The sequence below is a fragment of the Delphinus delphis genome, chromosome 11 (genome assembly GCF_949987515.2).
Source record: "Delphinus delphis chromosome 11, mDelDel1.2, whole genome shotgun sequence".
NCBI lineage: Eukaryota > Metazoa > Chordata > Mammalia > Artiodactyla > Delphinidae > Delphinus > Delphinus delphis.
The window spans coordinates 29921822-29944993 of NC_082693.1; the positions used below are offsets into that span (position 1 = coordinate 29921822).

The 23172-nt window shown below is 34.6% G+C and overlaps 1 protein-coding gene across 3 annotated transcripts in view; it reads right to left on the reverse strand.

Moving 5' to 3' along the window:
- Positions 1 to 7423: 7423 nt before the first annotated feature.
- The window catches only part of KIF21A (kinesin family member 21A), a 158129-nt gene continuing 142380 nt past the window's right edge, over positions 7424 to 23172 (reverse strand). For all 3 annotated transcript variants that reach the window (XM_060024581.1, XM_060024582.1, XM_060024580.1), the window contains 7 exons: positions 22104 to 22240; positions 20353 to 20533; positions 18698 to 18862; positions 16525 to 16642; positions 14947 to 15117; positions 13449 to 13648; positions 7424 to 8709 (listed from right to left, as the gene is read on the reverse strand). In XM_060024581.1, coding sequence (XP_059880564.1) covers positions 8616 to 8709; positions 13449 to 13648; positions 14947 to 15117; positions 16525 to 16642; positions 18698 to 18862; positions 20353 to 20533; positions 22104 to 22240 — 1066 coding nt within the window. In that variant the 3' untranslated portion in view covers positions 7424 to 8615. The remainder of the gene's footprint in view (positions 8710 to 13448; positions 13649 to 14946; positions 15118 to 16524; positions 16643 to 18697; positions 18863 to 20352; positions 20534 to 22103; positions 22241 to 23172) is intronic.

Here is a 23172-nt window from a genome sequence, read left to right on the forward strand (position 1 = left end):
AAGAGAGAGAAAATAAACTAAAACAAAGCTAAAAAAGGAAAAAAAAAAAAAAAAAAAGAAAGCAAATGCCTTAAGAATGCCCTGCCCAGTGGCTGCCATGTTACCCCATGGGATCCAGAGACAACATAAGAGAATCTGTATTAAATAAAATTCTTTGCAAAAATTTCAGTTATTCACAGAATAATTGGTTATTAGTTGTAGATGAACTATTAATATGCCATCTATTCAAATCTTTCCATTTAAATAGCTATTTTTATCACATTATTTTTTAAAAAGCATGTGAAGGAAAATATTGTGATCCTTAAATTTTTAGTAAAAATTACATGAAGCCAGAGTTTCCTGAGCAAGCAATATTTTTTAAGGAAAGAAATTCATTATTTTGTGACTGATCTTACATAACAAGGAATGGAGATCAATGGTCACTAGTCCATCCATAGGCACACTTGTTCAAATTAGAAAAAAATGCCTTTCTGAATAGACATTTTTTCCATATGTTGAAATTATCATTATATTCTTTTATTTTTAAGAACAAAATGACTTACTATCATCCACCCTAATTATTTTTTTTAATTGGGGTATAGCTGCTTTACTATGTTGTGTTAGTTTCTGCTGTATGATGAAATTAATCAGCTATATATATACTCTCTCCTTCTTGGACCTCCCTCCCCTCCCCCACATCCCACCCATCTAGGTCACCACAGAGTACCATGCTGAGCTCCCTGCGATATATAGCATGTTTCCACTAACCATCTGTTTTACACATGGTAGTGTATATATGTCAATCCCAACCTCCAAATTCATCCTACCCCTCTTCCTCCACCCCATGTCCATACATCCATTCTTTACATCTTCATCTCTATTCCTGCCCTGCAAATAAATTCATCAGAACCATTTTTCTAGATTCCACATACATGCATTAATATACAATAATTGTTTTCCTCTTTCTGACTTGCTTCACTCTGTATGACAGCCTCCAGGTCCATCATGTCTCTACAAATGACCTAATGTCGTTTCTTTTTATGGCTAATATTCCATTGTATATATTTACTACATCTCCTTTATCCGTTCCTCTGTCGATGGGCATTTAGGTTGCTTCTATGTCCTGGTTATTGTAAATAGTGCTGCAATGAACATTGGGGTGCATGTGCCTTTCCGAATTATGGTTTTCTCAAGGTATATGCCCAGTAGTGAGATTGCTGGGTCATATGGTAATTCTATTTCTGGTTTTTTAAGAATCTCCGTACTGTTCTCCATAGTGGCTGTATCAATTTACATTCCCATCAACAGTGCAACCTTTTCTCCACAACCTCTCCAGCATTTACTGTTTGTAGATTTTTTGACGATGGCCATTCTGACTGGTGTGAGCTGATACCTCATTATAGTTTTGATCTGTAGTTTTGATTTCTCTAATAATTAGTGATGTTGAGCATCTTTTAATGTGCCTCTTGGCCATCTGTATGTCTTCTTTGGAGAAATGTCTATTTAGGTCTTCCCCCCATTTTTTGATTGGGTTGTTTTTTTGATATTGAGCTCCATGAGCTGTTTGTATATTTTGGAGATAAATCCCTTGTCAATTGCTTCATTTGCAAATATTTTCTCCCATTCTGAGGGTTGTCATTGTCTCATTTATGGTTTTCTTTGCTGTGAAAAAGCTTTTAGGTTCAATTAGGTCCCATTTGTTTATTTTCATTACTCTAGGAGGTGGGTCAAAAAATATCTTGCTGTAATTTGTGTCAGAGTGTTCTGGCTATGTTTTCCTCTAGGAGTTTAGTGTCTGGGATGAAGTCAGGGAGCCTGATTCCTCCAGCTCCATTTTTCTTTCTCAAGATTGCTTTGGCTATTCAGGGTCTTTTGTGTTTCCATATAAATTGCAAAATATTTGTTCTCATTCTGTGAAAAATGCCATTGGTAATTTGATGGGGATTGCATTGAATCTGTAGATTGCTTTGGGTAGTACACTCATTTTCACAAAGTTGATTCTTCCAATACAGGAACATGGTATATCTTTCCATCTGTTTGTTTCATTTTTGTTTTCTTTCATCAGTGTCTTATAGTTTTCTGAGTACAGGTTTTTACCTCCTTACGTAGGTTTATTCCTAGATATTTTATTCTTTTTGCTGCAATGGTAAATGGGAGTGTTTCCTTAATTTCTCTTACTGATATTTTGTTGTGAGTGTATAGGAATGCAAGAGATTTCTGTGTGTTAATTTTGTACCCTGCAACTTTACCAAATTCATTGATTAGCTCTAGTAGTTTTCTGGTGGCATCTTTAGGGTTTTCTATGTATAGTATCATGTCATCTGCAAACAGTGACAGTTTTACTTCTTTTTTTCCAATTTGGATTACTTTTATTTCTTTTTCTTCTCTGATTGACATGGTTAGGACTTCCAAAACTATGTTGAATAATAGTGGTGAGACTGGACATCCTTGTCTTGTTCCTGATCTTAGAGGAAATACTTTCAGTTTTTCACCATTGAGAATGATGTTTGCTGTGGGTTTGTCATATATGACCATTATTATGTTGAGGTAGTTTCCCTTTATGCCCACTTTCTGGAGAGATTTTTTATCATAAATGGGTGTTGAATTTTGTCAAAAGCTTTTTCTTTATCTATTGAGATGATCATATGGTTTTTATTTTTTAATTTATTAATATGGTGTATCACACTGGTTGATTTGTATATATTGAAGAATCCTTGCATCCCTGGGATAAATCCCACTTGATTGTGTTGTATTTTTTAATGTGTTGTCGAAATCTGTTTCCTAGTATTTTGTTGAGGATTTTTGTGTCTATGTTCATCTGGGATATTGGTCTGTAATTTTCTTTTTTTGTGATATCTTTGTCTGGTTTTGTATCAGGGTGATGGTGGCTTTGTAGAATGAGCTTGGGAGTGTTCCTTCCTCTGCAATTTTTTGAAAGAGTTTGAGAAGGATGGGTGTTAGCTCTTCTCTAAATGTTTGATAGAATTCACCTGTGAAACTATCTAGTCTTCATCTGTATGTTCACGTTTGGCTCATCACCACAGTTTTGACATCTTAGTTAGTTCAAAGGGTACAGTTAAAGTAAATGTCAATGACTTCTTTTTTAAAAGTAAGACCAGAGGTTGCACACATCACTTTCCCTTAAACTGCATGGCCAGAACCATGGCATATTGCCATGGCGAACTGCCAGTTAAGGTGGGAAATGTAATCTCTGTCTGGGCAGCCATGTGCTCAGCAAAAATCCTTAGACTTCCATTACTAAAAGTAAGTGAGGTAGTAACTGGTAGTGGTAACTGGTAACTGCTCCAAGTACTACACAAAATCCTCCTGATTTCCTCAGTGGGTGTTTAGTTGTTTCAAACAATTAAAATCTCTCATCCTTTGCCCACCCCACATATAAGGATAATTTTCATGAAGTGTTTTTCCTCTGTGGGCATTCCTGTCAACAGCCAAAAGAGCTTTTAATAAAAGCAAGCAAAAAGCTGAGAGAAGAGGGAGTAAGGAAAAGGAAGTGGGAACAGGGAACAGGATGGGGTAAGACAAGAAGGGAGGTATTTTAGGATCCTTTACTTAATGGCCAAAGTAGCTGAAAATGACATTACTAATGTCCTTGGCCACTTAATGCCTTTCCTGAGGAGGCTTGTGGAAAGCACTCCTCGTTGCCTACCTTATAAAAACTGTATAATAGTCTAACCAGAGGGTAATAAACACTAGGCAGTTTTCTGGTTCATGCAGGTGAATCCAGTCCTAACTGATATTGGGCTTCTCATCATCCTGTTTTTAATTTTTGGATATTTTTCAGTGACAGTGTTAAATAGTTTCAGTGGGTAAGGAAGCATGAAACTGTATCTCTGATACTGTCTGCTTCAGCTGTTGAATAAAACACCAGACAGTTCTGAAAGCCTGAAGAGTCTGTCTGTCTAATAGGGTTGTCAGAGACATTAGGAAAGAAGACAGAGGAAGAGCAGCACCTCTGAATGCCTGTCGTCCTGGGAGACATGCAAAATCTTCCAGGCCCAGTAGAGCTGTGAGACAACTGCACATATGGCAGAAGGCTAACACCTGCAGATTGGGAGACAGAGAGAGCAGAGGGGATAACCCAGGGCTCCAAGAGAAGACTGACATCTGCTGCAAATTGAAGCCCTACTAGAGCAGAGTGCTGTGTCCCCACCACCAGACTGTCCTGACCACCCAGGGTCAACAGAATCATGAGTGGGCAAAGAAAACTAAGAGCAACTATACCTAAGGGGGACTAAGCAACTGGAGAACCGAAGACAGAATAACTGGTGGGGTCTCCTAGCAAAACAGAACTGCCAAATGGGAGGAAAGAGGACTAAAAGACTAAAAGGGGACATAAAAAGACTCTGGGCAACTAAAAGTACTGTTTTCAAAAATTAAGTAGCTTAAAAACAATTAAATAGGTTAATGAGAAAAGAGTGTAGTCATTCTTGAGAGCTGAATTAGTGTCCAGAAAAAAATAATGGAAGAAATACAGTATCTTAAAACACAGGTCACAAAGAAGTGCATCTTTTAGTTCAATTGCAAATACAGAAAACATTTTATCTGATTTAAGCAGAAAGGAATTTCATAGAGGGCAACAGGTGCTTACAAAATTGTAAGTAGGTGTTAGGTTAACCCCCAGAACTAGCCCACCAAGTTATCATTTCCACCACAATTAGGAAGATGGGTGATGGAGTGAGGGAACCACGGCCCTGACTGCAGACTTCAGGACTACCGCCTCAGCCAACAGAAAGTGTGCCCTATGCCTTGCCTCTCAACACCCATACCTTGTGCCAAAAGCTGGGGCCCTGGCATTGCTTCCACTGGAGAAACAAAGGCCTTTCCAACTTGCTGCAGAGGCACTGATTCTACTCAGTTCGCTGTGCCTGGGTTCATGTGCGTGGTGGAAGCCAGGTTAAATGTAGAACCCATGTGGAAAGAAAGTCTGAGAAATGTAGTCTTCCCTTTTCCTAAATCTAACATAGACAAAAACATATTAGAAGGGGTTTGAAATCATACTATCTGCCATACATGATGTAGTGGACATTTGTCACTATTTTTGTCTGTTTGGCAGAATCCCCTATAATACTATACTTCATCAATTCTAGGATATATTTCACCAATACTGGATTTCACCAATTCTAGGATGTGCGTTGTTTTTTCACAGTTAAACAATTCTGAAATCAGGTGTTCCTGACCCTTAAGGCACCTTAGATTCCCCCCATTTCAGGGATGCACAAACAAAGGGGAAAATAAATGCTCAGTAAGTGTTGGCTATTACAATTATTAACTTCATCTCAAAAAAAAAAAGGGGGAAATTAATGGCAGCTGTAACATTTTAAAGTTAGTTGAGCATTTCATTATGGTTAGAAACTAGATGGATAGATAACTTATTTTTGTGATGCTCATATAGAGCTATCTGTACATTTTATATCTGTAATTTGCAAATACAAAATCCCAACTATCAACATCTGCATGATAGTTGGTAAATCAAATCCTCAACAACATAGCAAGAACACAGTCTATTCTGAGGCTGAAAACAGAATTCTGAGTTAAAGTATAGGCAATGCTTAGGAAAAAATTACAAACAGCAGCATGGAACACTTGTTACCTGCTGATTATGTTAATTTAAATTTTTATAAAAGACCCCACATCAGCTGGGAATTAAATAAATAAATGTGGACATAATTAATATGCAAAACTTTGCTGTTACTCTTTAATTAAAATGCAGAAATTTTGATTTGAAAGAAGAAATAGTATCTTCCAAAGAAAGATGCTATTCTGGGAGAACAAGGCATATATTTAATACAGTGAGGAATAAATCATACTTAATCATAGTTAAGTTTTAGTTAACTCTTAACTATTTTAAGAGTTATTGTTAACAATTCTGGATGGGATCTTTAGGGGTTAACACTATCTTTTGTTGGTTCATAAACCAGCCCCTGTACATGGAGGGCAAGGAGAGACTGAAGAAAGAGGCAGACTACTCCAGATTGGTATGTGGCAGGTTTAATAAGCAAGGGAATTTGCAAACAAGGCTAAACCTGGTGGCCACAAGGTGAGATCTCCACCCCCCGGCCCGCCAGAATTTTAAAAGTATATATAGAGGTCTTAACTGTGTTCAGTCACATATACCGTACAGATGGTCTCAAATAACACATTGCTCTCTCAAGGCTGCATCCTTGAAACAGCTCTGGCTATGGGAATGGTGAGTGGAAGTTACATGAGTGGAATATACATTAGAAGGACAGGGAAACGGGTGAGAAACCTCTAATTGCCTAGGTCCAGATTGAGAATCAATCGGTGGCCATGTCCTCTTGATGAACTCCTCCAACATTTTTCAAAATGTAAATCTTTAAGAGAACTGCTTCGTTTACATATTCATTTAAATTACTTGAATCAGATTAACTCTATCTGAGCCTCCAGCATTTTAAAAGGTAAAATAGACACTGGGCTTTGTGTTCTGCATAAGCAAACACAGTGCTCAGGACCACATAAAAGACCTCTAATTGAACTCACAATCAGGATCGAATGCCTTTAATAGGTATTGAGCACCTGGATTTTCCTTATCAGAGCACTTACTAAGCTGTTGTGTAATCATCTCTCTCCACCCAGAGGGCAAGCATCATCTCAGTTTTGTTATTTTTTCCATCTCCAGTACCTGGCCCAGTATATGCTCAATAAACATTTATTGAATAAATTGTCCAGAAAATGAATTGTTGAGCAATAGTCCCATGAAAAGAAACATCCCAAGAGTATTTAAATTCAAAGTAGTCCGGACAATCTCTCTCAAGTCTTGGCATAGTATCTTCCTCCAGGGAAGGAGGCAAAATTACAAATTACAAAATTACAAAGTAGCTGAGTTTCTCTTTATAGGAAAATCCCTTCTTTAAGTTTATATATATATATATATATATATATATATATATATATATATATATATATAAAACTTATAAAGAAGGGATATATATATATCTCACTGTGAAATACAGCATACGTATATAAAATAGGAAAGAAATATATTACAGTTTAATATGAATATGTCACTTAGGACTCAGGTCACAAAATAGAACATTTCTAGGACCTCCATACCCCTCTACACTCCCAACTCACCTCCTGCAACACCTGCCAGTCACCATGCCTTCCATTTCCTCTCCAAGTAACCAAGGTCATTATTGTCCTAACTGTTATGGGAATATTTTTCACTTGTTCAACCATCTATGTTCAAATCCCTAAACTATATGGTTTGATTTAATTCCTTTAAATAGCGAGTTTCCTTGGTTCCTCAAGATTAAGTTATGGTTTATATTTTTCAAGAATATTTCATGTCTAGTGAGCAAAAAAAGGAATGCATATGTAGCACTGGATAACAAGAAAATGTCTTTCCTTATATCACACAGATAAAATAAAGTTTTACAAACACTGGCCATTTTCATATTAGGAAAAGAACAAGAGAATAAAAATAATTCACAGCGACATGTTTATTTAAGCCTTAGCTAAGCTTTCATTTACAAACAAATAGTTTTTGGGAAAAAGATCACAAGACAATATTTTCAAGTGTCATACCATCCACATAAAAATTAAACTTGCAGAATTTACAAATTAATATTCTGAGCAGACAGATAAATTATACATCCTTTTGCAAAATCCAATCTACAATATTTAAAAATTCATAGTTACAACATAAGACATTCTCTCTTTACAATCTACCTATTTACATAGCTTTCCTCACTGCAGGTGATATAGTTCTCATCATAGCTACCAAGGTTTGCAAACATAGTACATTTAAAATGTATTTAGCAGCACATAAAAAATTAGATAAAAAGGGAAAGAAATACTACTATTAAATAAAAATGAAATTAAAGGGTGATAATAGAAACAACTCCATAGCAAAATAGATCAAAATATATTTCTGTTAGGACATCAAAAATGTTTCCCATCACAGAATGTATGCACAGCACTAATAAAACAATTTAACAGCATTTTAGTCCTGAGCACAGAATATAGCACAGCTGCAAAACTTTGGTCAATACAAGTAAATATCGACATCTAACACAATCTGTTTAACCTTCTTTGTTAGTAGATTAAAGTTAGTTCCATTTTATGAAAAATCACCATCAGTAATATTCTCATATCTTTTTTCCATTACATTAAAAGAGCTTTTAAATTTGGGAGCCCTCTGTAGACTGATATAAATACCAGACAAACCAATGTTTGATTAACATTCCCAATATGTTTCAAATATGTAAATCATCTGAACAGACTATATGAATGAGTTAACAATGGGTTGCTTTGTATTCCAAGTGTATTTTCTGTCACAAAAGCAGACATGTTGTACTTCAAATAATTTGAAGATGTTCTTTATAGCCAGGCATAAAAATCCAGCCACTATATAAGTGCAAATCAAGCAGCATATCAATTATAGGTTATATATGCATTGGTAGATATTAAAATTAAGCACATAGGATAGTACACAATTTTATTAGAATACCATTTATATTCAGCAGTTGGATTCAGATATATTTTCCAGTGAATTCCATTCACAAGTTTTTGCCTAATAAATGCAGGACAACATTTTCCATAAAGAACATAGAGTATAATCACAGTATTCAGTTTATGACTAACTTCATTCATGTTTAATTACTGGCAATATCTTCCACTGGATCTCCTGTGTCAAAGAGCTGACCATCTTGCAAATTTCGAGTCTTCCAAATTCTCACAGTTCGATCACTACACAATAATAAATTAAAAATGAACATGTGAAAAGAGGTGGAAAGATAAAGAAGTAGTTTGTAGAATTACTTATCATGGAAACATTTTCTGAAAAGATCTCTAATAGATGTAAGTAAAAATATACATTGTCCCATAGGTATACCAAACAGGTACCCATAATAATGAAATTAAAAATAGTTCATATTATCAAGGGCCTACTATATGCCAGGTATTGTTACTATGTTCCCGTCACATACACTAATGCATTTAATTCTCTTTACATATCATAAGATATAGATAATGCTATTCTCCCCTATTTATTGATGAGCAAATTGAGGTCCAAAGAAGTTAATTAATTTGCCCAAGATCGGGCTTCCCTGGTGGTCCAGCGGTTGACTCCACCCTTCCACTGCAGGGAGCGTAGGTTTGATCCCTGGTCGGGGAAGTTCCGCATGTCTCAAGGTGCGGCCAAAAATATATATATATATATTGCCAAAGATCACAAAGTAAGTGATAGTGCCAAGATTTGAAACCAGGCAGTCTGGCTCCATCTCTTAAAGACTTTACTAATATGACATGGTCAGAGGTCTTCAGGCATAAGAGCCCACAGTAAGATCACAGTGAGGGGGCCAGGGCAGGAATTCCAGGGAGTTGGTGAATCTGTTGATATTCAGGAAGAATTATGTTCAGGTAAGCCCACAGAAAAAGCAGGAGGCTACTAAGAAGTAGTCTAACATTCTGCCTATCGTAGAACATAGACAATTCAAAGCTTTTCTGAGAAAACTTATTTTTATTCACTTAACATGTGGGTTCTGGGGACTAGTCATTAGACAATCACATTTCTTACCACGTCTCTCATGGCTCTAAAAAGAGAGTGTTGCTTTTCTCCCATTTCCTAACAAACCCAAAGCCAAAAAGAACGAGTTACCATAGAATTGTATAGTTAAAAAGTATTTCAAAGATTATGTAGTCCATTTCGAGGATAAAGAAAGTTTAGTGACTTGTTCAATGTAACATAGTAGAGTACAGAGCTGAGCCTAGAATCCAGGCTTTCTAATTTTTAATCAACAATCTTCTCATCCCTAAGAGTTCTTACCACAAGGTAAAAAAAATCACTTTTTTTCTTTTCCTTTTTTTTTTTTGTATCTACATGAGACGATGGATGCTAACTAAGCTTATTGTGATAATCATTTCATTATATATTTAAGTCAAATCATTATGCTGTATACCTTAAACTTACACAGTGCTGTATGTCAATTATATCTCAATAAAACTGGAGGGAAATAATAATCTCTCCCTATCCCACACAGCACACGTAACTGAAAACAGAAGGGGATATGTTCACACATCCACCCATTTATCCATTCATTTATACAACCATCCATTCAACAAATGTTTCTTGGGAACTTGCAGTGTTCTAGGCATTATTCTAGGTGCTCGGGATCAATTAAAAATAAACAAATAAATAAAAAAACACAATCCTAGGCCTTTGTAGATCATATATTCTAGCAAAAGGAGACAGACAATAAAACTTAATAAATAATTAAATTATAAAGTTTATTAGAAAGTAATAAATGTTATAGAGAAATTAAAGAGTATGGCAAAGGGGATCAGGATCAGGAGTGGTAGTTCATAAGAGAGATCACAATTTAAAATAAAATGGCAAGGTTATTCTTATCGAGAAAGAAAGACATTAGAAGAAGATCAGGATCTCTGAAGGCACTTTGGGCAAATGTCCTAAGGTTGGAGTGAGCCTGATATGTTCAAGAATCAGCAAAGATGTTATTGGTGTTTTAAGAGAAGGAGCACACCAGAGGGTACTAGAAGGTAAGGTGAGAGATAAATGCTCAAAGGGTCAGATCAAGTAACGGCCTCTACTTTAGATAAAATGGATGATCAATGCAAGGTTTTGAGCAGAGAAGGAACAAGATCTGACTTGTATTTTTTAAAAATTACTCTGGTGTCTGTATTGAGAATAGACTACACATGGGCAACGGACCTTGTTTAGGAGGCTACTGTAGTAATCCAAGAGCTGAAGGTGACTAGGGTCAGAGAGGCAGCAAAAGGCATGGTGAGAAGTGATCAGATTCTAGATATAATTTAAAGGTAGAACACCAACAGAGTTTGCTGATGCATTGGATATGGAGTGTGAGAGAAAGAGAGGAATGAAGGTTTCTAAACTAAGCAACAGAGAAGACAGACAAGCCATCAACTGAGATGGAGAAGGCTTTAGGATGAGCAGGTTTCTTAGGAAGGTCAGGAGTTCAGTTTTGGACATATGAAGCCTAAGATGAACAAACTTACACTACTAGTCATGACAGAGTAACCTGTGCCAGGTTAGTGCTCCTGTTGTAAACAAAGTGAAAACTTGACAGAATATATGGAACAACTATTTTCAGAAACTGGGCAATAGGTAGTTCAGGCCTGTAATCCCTGAGAAAAGGGAAACAGAGAAGGTGAGTTCTGTGATGGCCCTGGCTCTCAGTCTGGCAGCACTTTCCAGACTACAGCAATGTGGGAAACCAAGCAGAAAAATCACAGAATCAGAGTTGAAGAGATAGTAATAAAAATCTGGTAAGTGTGAAATAGTTGGAATTTGTAGAACCAGATAGAGAAGAGGAGAGAGCTATGCAAAAAGAACTATGGAGCTATAGGAAAAGAATTCCATCAATCTACATAGGGGTCCCCTAATGCTTTTGACTGAAGGCTAAGTTGCACATGAGTAGAATCAGACTATAAGGCCACACCAAAAAACTACTAGTGAGTATAAGTCAAACAAATCCCAGAGTTCACAAAGCACTGTGAGATGTTCAGGTTCTGACCAGTGGAGAACAGCATCAAACATTCAAGACATTCAATAGAAATCCAAGAAGAGTTAAAAACAAGTCTCAAAAATATGAGCTGAACCACAAGTAACTTATGTGCCTGACAAACAAAGCCCAATACTCTTTAAAGGAATACCACAAAATCCAGATACTCAAAACACAATACTATAATTAATGTTCAACATTCTATAAAATGTTACTTGACATAAAAGCAGAAAAAATAAGACCCATAATCATAAGAAAAATCAATCAGTGACATCAGATCCAGAAATCAGATATGATAGAATTACTTATACAAGGACTTTGAATTATAAAGTCCCACCTATAAAATAGGGATTATAATAATACTCACCTTCTAGAGTTCTTATGAAGACTAAATGAGTAAAAGCCTGAAAACACTTAGGACAATGCCTGGTAGATACTAAGCCCTATACAAACACTCGTTAGATAACAAATAAGTAGCACTAATTTGAAAATAGGCCTTCTGATTTTATTGGCGATTTTCCTGATTTTATGTTACATGGTAAATACATCTGCATCTGATGCTCCATGGGTAAACTGAGAAAAATTTCAATTCTTCAAAAATAAAACTGTATCATGGAAGAAAAGTATTATATCATACCTCACCGACCAGACCTCAGTGATACATAATACTTTTATAGTCTTATCTTGTGTGTCCCACAGCTTTGAGGGATATTAATTTATTTCCCATAAATTGTCAAGGACAAAACAAATTTCCAAGGGAACAAATAAAAGTGATGACTCTTAAGAAAGTATGCATCTTGGAAATAGCATCAATGAAGCACCAAAGGTAAACACCTTAGAAAAACACAAAAGAAATTGGCTTTGATGTACTTTAGAGATGAGAGAAAGTAAATCTAAATGAGAAGGGGGATTCAATGGAAACAGCACAAATAATAAGAGACACCAGAGAAATATAGCAGAGGTTTCAAAATAAAATCAGGGTAATCGTGCATTTAGGACAGACGAATCAAGCAGTTGGTCAAATTAAGTAACATAATTGGTACACAAATGACATAGGGAGATTTTCAAGATATTCATGAGAAATTACATTTTATTTGATTGAGATGAACACCTCACATTACAGTTAGTATATATGCTTTCCTTTTCAAAGTACTTATATACATATTATGTCACTTTTATGGTCACATCTCTACACCTCCTTCAAACATCTTCTTAAATGTCACTTTTTCAGTAAGGCCTTCACTGATCACTCTATTGTGTAACCCCTGCCCCCCAGTGATGCTCTCATCCCCCTTCCCTGCTTTATTTTTCTCCATAGCACCTCTCACCATGTAACATATTTTACTTATTTATTTTCTTTTCTCCTCCTTAGAATGAAACTACGGTTTGTATCTACTTTGTTCACTTCTCTATTCCCAAGGGTCCGGAACAGTGCCTGGCACATAGGAGATTCATCATGAATAAGCAAATGAGCAAATAAATTAATCAATCCAGTCATCTTAACAGGGAAGTAGATATTATTACTATGTACTTAAACTTTAAAGGAGGTAGAAGATGCACAAAGTTTTTTTTTTTTAAATGAAATGGTCTAAATTTGAAGAATGACAAGTTTGTTGCCTTTCTGGAAAAAAACTTTTAGAAACTAGTCACTTATGAATGATTTTTTAAAAATTAAAATCACCAGGGGAAGATCTGGCAGAAGACTTCTTAGTCTAATCAGAGAGCCGATATAGGAGTAACACTATTACCATGTAACCAGGGGAGCCCAAACTCAGTGCCCACAGTGTTTCTCAGAAAATATAAATAAGACATCATAAATAGACATTAGAATAACTGTAATAAAAGGATTCATATATTCTACATTTCCAGATATTTACAACTTACAGGATTTATTAAATCTGAATACAAGTAAACAATATAGAGAAAGATCACATAGCAGAAACTTACTCAGCTGCAGTAAAAATGTGGGTGGAATTAACACATATGGCATTGATAGGACTCTCATGACCTTTCATCTCTCCAACTGGCACAAAGGTATCTATGTTCCAGAGTTTCAGAATGCCCCCTCTGCAGCCACTGAGCAAAACTGGGTGGCCTGGCATCACTCCAAGGGCACAGACCCAATCCTTATGTGCATTTGGAACTTGCTGAGAAAAAAAAGAAAAATCAGCAGTTTAAGGGGAGTAGTCCAAACTGACATTTTCATACCAAAATAAGTTACAAAAGTTTTTATTGACAAAATTCAAAATTTGGAACATTGAATTGGCCTGGAAACCATAAAAATCATTTTCTATGAAGTCACTCTTCATGATTTAAAGAAATAAATCTGTAATTTGCTCCTAAATTTGCCTCACTAGTTATCATCAGTGTTATCAGTATTAAAGGCCTAGAATGTTAAAAAAGAAAAATCTATAGAATCTAAAATACCTGGAAAGTATACAGAATTTTTCAAACATCACTTTCTCTTCAAAGGAGTAACTATTTCACCTTTCTCCAAAATGTATCTCACGCAACTAGTTTGAAAACTACTACCTGGTGTGTAGACTATAAGGATTGTCTCATAAAATCACTGCCTTAAATTTTGGAAGAGAACATAGAGGCCTAAAGCTTTTTGTTGAAGGCTGGAGCTAACCTATATATTTCACAATGAGTAAACAATAATTATAAGCTCAGACTATATACCATATTTTATGCATAAATATATTTATATACATAACATAAAAGTCACATCCAAGAATGTATATCTATAAAAGAAAAGCTTTTGAGTGCAATATATGCATCTGTTGCCAGGTTTTTGCTATTAACGTTCATGCTACTTGTTCATTTTGTTTTCATCTGGTTGTAAGCAGGAAAGTAGGAATAATTGCAATACATACACACGCATACATTTATATGGAAAAGCCTGAAATTGAGTACAATTTTATCAGTTAACTAACTTCTTCCTCTCGGAATTAGGAAAAGCCACCAATGTTTGATTGTATTGACAGGACACTTCAATCCAACTATCATTCTATAGGAAATGAGAGAACCACCACTGTTGAATGTATGAAAATGAGATGAGGAATCATTTAGACTGCTTTGACCTTAGTGAAACTTGGTACTCTTTGGAATATGTGTACATAAAACAAAAACAAAATGAGAAACTGACTGCTTTACTCCAAGACTGATTTCATTTAGTAAACACAAGCATGGTGCTATCCCAGATCTTCCAACTCTTATCAGAGTCTATTCCCCTTTTATTTAGGAGATATCATTAAAAGTTGAATGTTGCCCTTTTCATAATTAGTAACTCTGGTGGGTGATGATGAAACACTCTTTAAGAGGAAGCCCTGTTTGATACCATCCCTAAACAATGAAAATCTACATAGAGGCTCTTCGCGTTCTTATATAGAATACTGGTGACTTTGAAATACCCACTCCATCCCATGAAAAGGTTTTGCATTACCTGTAGAAGGTCTTTTTGAGCTAAATCCCATCTCTTGATTCCATTATCTCTGGAACCACTAAATAGGTTATCCCCTTGTATGGTTAATGCTTCAATGCCATCATAATGAGGGGGCTCGAAATTGTGGGTGGGACTCACAGCTCCAAGAGCCCCTTCAGTTACATCAAACATCTAAATAAAAGCAGAAAGGAAGCAGTCATCCGATTTATCTTACAAATAAGCACCTATATGCATTCATTCATAGAAACACACACACGTATATTAACCAGATATGATTTGTTTTATTTTACTAAGGTAACTAAAATAACCTGCTATGAATGACTCAGGATGAACCTGAGCCCTATCTTCACACTACTTTTGCTTACATGTCACATGTTTACATGTCTGTAAGCTCTTAAGAAAGGCAACCAATTTTCTCATGTGTGAGTGTACAAACGATATGTTAAATAATAAAAATGCTACATATCAATCCAGTTGAAATTCAAATAAATGATATGATTGTTATTTAAACACTATTAGGTAGCTCTGCAATCTTGGTGGTCATCTCAAATTCTCCAAAGCTGCTATTCAAAGCCTTTCACTCCCCTCAGTTGCTCTCATCTCTCTTAACTGTTGAACTTGTGATTTCCTAAAAAGGTTAGTATGACCAAAAATAAACTTTCTGGACCATCCTCCCAGTTACAAAAGTTTTCTTTTATTCTCAAACATTCTCTTACCCTTCCCTTCTTTTCAGATGCTAAAGTGTACCTACTTTTTCCCAAGGTTCACATCTTGATCTGATTCACCAATTGCTACCACTTCACTCTTCACACTTTCCCTCTCCACTGAGCCCATTTCCTGAGCATATAAACATGCTCAAGTCTACCAAATATAAAATCCTCTCACCTTAACCATTCTATTGTCAAGTCACTAACCGATTTCTCATCTCTTAATCAAAGTTTCTAAAAAATAGTACTTATACTCTTCCTATCTCTCTTTATTACTGTTTCCTCTTTTTTATTCCCATTGGTTCTTATAGGATTCCCCAAGGCTGAGTCATATCAACCCCTCTCCTTTGGCCATGTCAACTACTCTAACTCCTTAACCATCTGCTTCTATTTGAACAGCTCTGAAACATACATGTCTAGTCATAACTTATCTTGAGCTCTGGACTTGCCTTTCAAATGGCCTGCTGGACTACATGAGAAGGTCCTCTATTAGCATCTCAAATTTAACATCTCCAGAATCAAACTATGCTTCTCTCTTCATCTTATCTGCTACTTGCATAAAATATGAAGACTATAACATGTTCAGCATTAAAGGTGGTGATGATGAGACTTAAGCATTAGTTGGATGACTGAGCCAAAAAAATCTTTAAAATCCCTCCCAACCTATCTTCTATGAAAAGTGAGAATACATGTTTAAATAATAAGACAACACAACCAGGAACCGAGTGAGGAAAAGATCAGGAAGAAAAAGCAAAGGTTAGAAATGAGAAAAAAGAAAACTGATTTAGAGAAAAGGGTCCCAGGTGCATCTCAATACTTCTAATCTATCATTTAATAGGAGAATGTAATTAAACAACTTTATTATACACACTCTGATATAATGATCCTTGGAGCCAGTGATGATTAAATCTTGTCCACTAGAAATCTGATCTACAGTAAGACACATAACAGGGCCTAGGTGTCCCGTTAACTTTCCTGTGGACTGAAACCTTTAAAAAGAGAGAAAAATAATTTTGTTTGAAAATATTTCTTAGCATGTTGAGCCTAAGCCTCAGCAAAAATAATCAACAGTCTTTGCTAAAACTGTTCTTTTTGATTTAACTCCACCTCTATGCAACTCTGTTCAAATTAAGAGTAAAAATAATGGCCAAAGTAATCAATTCTCTGATGGAAGTGTGAGGAGTCCTAAATAAGTCATTCCAAAGCAACTAATATCATTCAGGTAGTTAAAAAAAAAAAAAAATCAAAACTCCAAAAACTTGCTAAAGGCTAATTTTAACTCTAACCTAAGTCCAGGTAAACCTTAATCTGTTAAATTCTCAACATGATATAGACATATGATTGATGTTATTAGGGCCAATTTGAAATTTGATTAAAACAACTATGTCACTGATATAACTAGAAAATAACAATATGAAGAAAGTAAAATTATTTTACTACACTAACATATATTCTCACATATACACATATATGTACACCATCATATATACACATACATGTATGCACACATATGTGTATATACATGCATGTCAGAAAATAGGTAGTCCATTTCATCAATTATTACAAAGACATGAAAATGACCAGGAATATATCTGACTGGTAGAAAAACATGTGATGCCCATTGTCAGGGGGTGACAATGAACCTTTGTTTCATAGTCCTACCTCAAATCAAGCTGCTGGAATACAGAGGTGTATTTGCCCTCTAGAATATTACTTGTAACTCTTTTCTTAGTTACTTTGTTAAGATGAATCTGTATTTAATCAGGTTGCTGAAATCAAGCAACTTGAAAAAGGATCTAACTTTTCAGCAGAAAAGAATGTAAAGATTTTCAAAAGCTGGTATCTTTTCTGCCTCATGTCATGACTTTGAGTATCTTCCTTCATGGTACTACAACTACAAATCAAGTTTAATGTCTTCAAGAATAAACCCAGTCCTCATCTCGTTCCTAATTTTCTTAAACAAGCACTGTTTTCAATTTTCTACTTTTTTTTTCTAAAACTGTTCTCAGGACTGTGTTTCTTATTTCTCTTTCTCTCTTATTTATTTATCTATAAATTATACTTATAATACTTTCTCAGTCATGCATTAAAATGTTACAAGTTATAACCAATTTTCCTCAGAATTTCTAAAATAAATTTCCCTTTGATTTACTACTGACAAAGCCCTTCTAGATGGGATTATTAACTGAATTACCTATATTACCTGAATTACAAACTTTACTCAGAATCTTGCAATTGCCTTTTAATGGCCTTTATCCTCCATTACAAGATGAGTTCTAAGAAGATGGACACCAAATTTGTCTTGCTCAGTCTTTATCCCCAGTAACTTACCACAAGTGTTGGTATAGTGCTTGCCATAATTGATATTGAATAAACATTTATTAACTAATAAATAAATATTCCCTTGCTGCCAAATTTTTAAGAACTAGAAAAGAAGCTAAAATAAACACTCAAATGAAGGATAAAAGCTTATACTTCACGGCAAAAAGAAATCAAATCAAAGATGTAATGCCTTATATTTCAATTTATCATTTTTCTCTTTGTACTCACTTCATCTTCTTAATACTTCATCATATATATGTGTATATATATATAATTCTATATTTATAAAAATCCTGTGAATATTTACGCTTAAAGTTATATGGTTTGTAAACTGAAAATTTTGAGATAATGATGCATAAGTGATGTTACAAAAAATAATTCTTTCAAAGGTACTGATGCAACTAGCATGAGAATCTTGTTCTCTTCCTGGTAAACAACACAACTTATAGACAAATGTTAAGAAAGGCTATTTTCCTTCATATATTTTTTTCCCAGCAATGGAGATTAAAAGAAAGGAAAATTGTGAGTTTGCTAACGAGGACATAGACGTTCAGCGGTGCTGAATCAAACAGAAAAGTCTAGGTTTTTATATTAACTTCTGGGGTTATACAAATTAGATTTCACACACACTAATGCTATTAATGTGTGTATAATGCTATTAATGTATTAATGCTATTAATAATTTGCCATATACAGGAAGTACATTTTCTTTAAAATTCTACCTTTTAAGATCCCACATTCTGACAGCATTTCCAGAAGCTGCATAGAGAAAGGTGCCAGTTGGGTTCAGTGCAATTTGATTGACTTGGTTTTCCCCAGAAGGAATAGTAACTGTCCGGCTGGTGGTGGCAGAACAAGCATCTCCAAGAGTAACTTGACCTGAAGACCTTAACAGAGACAAAGTAAAGCAAAATAAGTCACATTTCTGGACAAGAGTTAGTCTTAGAATTCCTTACATTCCTAGGAAACTGGCTGTAGACAACAAGAAGATCTGTGTTCTTTGGTCACTGTATGCACTGTGCCTAGCACAACACCTCATACACACTAATAAATAAACATTTTGATAGATAAATGAATGAAGAAAATGAGATGACATGGCTTAAAACTCTTAATTTGCAAGTTATTATAACACTAGGAATTCTGGGCCCTGTTAGAGATGACTTAAATATGATTCAGAAAAGATTAGATGACAAAGACAAAAACTCAACAAATGATACAGTGTCACAAAATTAATTCATTTTCCTGCAGTTTCCAGAAGTTCCCTGAGGAACAAGCCTACCAGTATTCCTTTCATATATAAGATTTGCCCTTATGAATTAAAGACACTAAGGACTTTTTATTTTCAGTTTTTGTTTATTTTAACCCAATCATATAAGGATTACTTACTATATGCGAAAGACTTAAATATGATTTATTTCTATTTCCTCAGCTAAATTCTAAATGGTAAGTATATTTTTAAATTTTGAAACATTTTATTAGCAAACTTCTAAAATACCAAGTTATAATCAATCTTTTCAAATTTGATTTTGATTTTAATGAGTCAACTGGATTGGTAAATTTCTAACATAAGATACAGTGTGTTTTTTCTACAAAATTCTCCACAAGAGATCTGTATTCAGTACAGTAAATAATTAGTAATTCTCAAAATATAAAATAGCACTTAAATATTAATAATCCTCACTCTACAAATTAGTAAAAATTAACCATTCCTATGCTCCCTTCTCTTATTTAAACCAACAGAGTTCACCTTAATTTTAATTATGTAAAACAGTTCATCAATCTTATGGCAAAAAGGATCACTATTTGCTCTATATTTTAAAGACATATGATAACAGACGTAGAAAGCAAATTCATCCTCCAATTGTCCAATATAACCTACAGTTATTAAATATAGGCTAGCACCAAAGCAGTGTAAGTCTTAAAAAAACTCCTCAATTAATTAGCATGTATTATTCAATACATGCTAATTAAATTTTGCAAGTACTTCTTAACAGTCTATAATGGTGATTTCAGCCATTTTCTAAATAGTGGTACTCATTTGAAGCAAGTAATGTAAATCATTTAACTACATCAATTAATGAATACTATGAAAATTTAATTCCTTAGTTATTTGGGAGGGAGGAAATATGAAATGTGTATTTAGTCACAGATCAAATATGACTTCTCCTTTCCTGTTTAATATTGAGCTATTGTATTTTATATTCTCAACAGTTTTTTTTCACCTTATTTTATCTGTGTTCTTATTATAAACACTTTCATATTCTTTGCAAGTGGATAGGTATAAATAAACAAGAATGCATAAATAGGCCTATCTTTTCTTACATTTTGTAAACAAGAACTATTTGCCCCTTATGCTGTTTGTCTTTAAGTTACTTACGTTAGCGTTCGAATGCACTTTGCTGAATCTCTGATATCCCACACCTTAATATAAGATGTTGACACAGTGAAGACCAAACTTGTATAATTACAGTATTTTACAGATACTACATTGTTGTGATGACCTCCCAGTGACATTATCTCCTGCCCAGTCACCAGATTCCATACTTTACAAGTACGATCTAAAAACAAACAAATAAAAAAGAGGAAATACTGTCAATATGAGCTAAATTAGATTCTCTTAACAATAACAATTTCTCTTCTATGAGAAAAAAAATGAGATAAGAAAACAGTAATTATTTAATTAACTTGCAGCAGGCATCCTAACTCTATCCTTGACACTTTTCAGCAGGTTGAAGGGCAAAGTAGGTATAAAGGATTAGATGAAAGCCAGGATATCTGGTGTATGCATTATGTGGTATTAAAAAATAATTATACAAAATTTTGAAATAGACATATCAAGAGAATCTTGTTTCAAATTGCTCCTGAATTTAAAATGGCAATCCCAAATCAGCCTCTTTGAGACATTTTGCTTTGATCACTCTTTTACGTACTCACCACACTCCACATGTAGGAATACACACACCTTTCTTTTCCAGGGGTCACTGATTGATTTCATTTTTGACCCAAAAACATAATCATAAAACTATTCTATTTTTTTTGACATGCTAAATATCTAATTATCCTGGACTAATAAATTTAATTTGAATCATTAGAAAATTCTTTTACAGAGCAAATTTTTTAAATTGGGGAATTACTTGCCATTATTCACAATTCACAAGTTCTAGCTAGACTTTCCCCTCACCTTGTAACATCCCTAAATGCTAAAAAGCTTTGACTAGCTTCCCAAATTCCTGTACATGCTTCCTTCTCACTTTTCTAACCTCACTGTCCACCACTGCCCCTAAATATACTCTACTTTTCAATCCAACTGAATTTAGTTTCCAAACCCACTTCTACCTCCAAGTCTCTGCTTATACTGTTCTCTAATCTTGGCTGCCCATTCTTACCTGTCAAATCCAAACAATACTGTAAGGTTCATCCTAAATGCCTCCTTATCAAAGCCTTCCTTATTTTTCACAATTTAGCATAATCTCTCCCTTTTCTGAAACCTCGAAACTCTTTGTCTATAACTCTTCAAATCGTTTACAGTTAATTTCTAGTTGCCTGCAATTTCACCAAAGGGGTTAAGAGTGCAGGTCTGGAGATGAGTAGACCTAGGTTTCTAATCCTGGCTCTTTCACTTACTAGTTAAGTTTATCTGGGAAAATTATTTAATTTCTTGAATCTTCAGCTTCTTCATCTGTAAAATTAGGATGCAACATGTATTTCATTGGGTTTATTGTGAGAATTAAATGAGATAAAATTTGCATAGTCTCTGACATAGAGTAAGTGCTCAAGAAATGGTGGTTGCTACCCATCTTATTCTCTTTACCACACTGTACACTGTAATGGCCTTTTGTAGATTTTTATATAGCCTGCATTACTAAGCTCAGTGCTTTGTATGTATTAGATGCTCAATTACCAAAAGGAGATGTATTCCCTCACCATTCTATTCATCTAACATCAACACAAGTTTTACTTTCTTCCCAACTATGCAATGATTTTACATTTTATGTAATTCAGGAGTTGAATGAGATTATCTCTCAGATTCTTATGTGTCTTAAGCAGTTTGACATTTTTAAAAACATGTTAAAATGTAATCATTAAAAAAAAATATGTTAAATATCCACATGGCACAACTACTAGCACCTTTTGATCCAGTGAAGAGAAGATCATCAGTAGAATCCACACAGAGCACAGCTTTTGTATGCCCTTCAGCTATGTGAATACACTGAAGTGGAGAAGCTCTGATTCCTTTCAAAGCTGGAAATGGGTTGATTATGCCCCTGAGGTGGGGGAAAAAAATAAGATTTACTTTAGTAGCTATATCATGAAACTACTTTTTATTTTTTTCTTTGGCTTTAAGAAGTCTTTCTAAATAATTAGCATTGTAATAAAATCCAGATTGCTCCCTTGTCTCTTTTTTAAGCAAAAGGACAGAGACAAAGCGTGAAATTATAATAGTAGTGTTGGAGTGCACCAACTAATTAGGCATCAGCTAGCAGGTGCATTCTGCAAAGAGCAAAGTCATGATAAATTGGATTTTCTTATTAACAATTTCATCTCTTCAAAATTTAATGAAGTAATATTGGGAGCTCTTCAAATATAGTGAATTATGAAAAATGAGAAAGCATAAATGATGGATAACTGGAAGGTGTGACTATCAGCCTGGAATGAGACTCTATGTCAAAAAAGACATTCTAAAGAAAGTATAATACATACCACCTAAAATACTAAGGAAGCAAATTTCAAACACATTTGAATAAATACAAGAATGACTGCATAGCCTGAAATTCTAAAGGGAGAATGACTCAAAAATAACAAAAACTTTTAAAACTCTAACAATCTCAAAGACGATTTTTAAAAAAGAGTAAGATTTTAAAAGAATAGTGATGCTCTTTAGGGAGATTTCTCATAATTTTAATATTTCTGGAATTTCTGCTTTATGCCACTGGACTATGAACTATGAAAATATAAAATTTATCAAAACACTGTCCCTATCCCAAAGGAGGTTAAGACAGGATCTGAACTGAAATAATTGTATTGGGAAGACTAAAAATGAGAGTGAATTAAGAAATGATAAATATATAAATTGGATGTATCTTTTCTCAGAGCAGGAAGAAAAATTATGTTGAAATATGTCCATTATATAAGACAGATGGCATAATGTTAGGACAGATTCAGCAATAAAACAAAGCTGTCTGTTTCCATCTTCCTG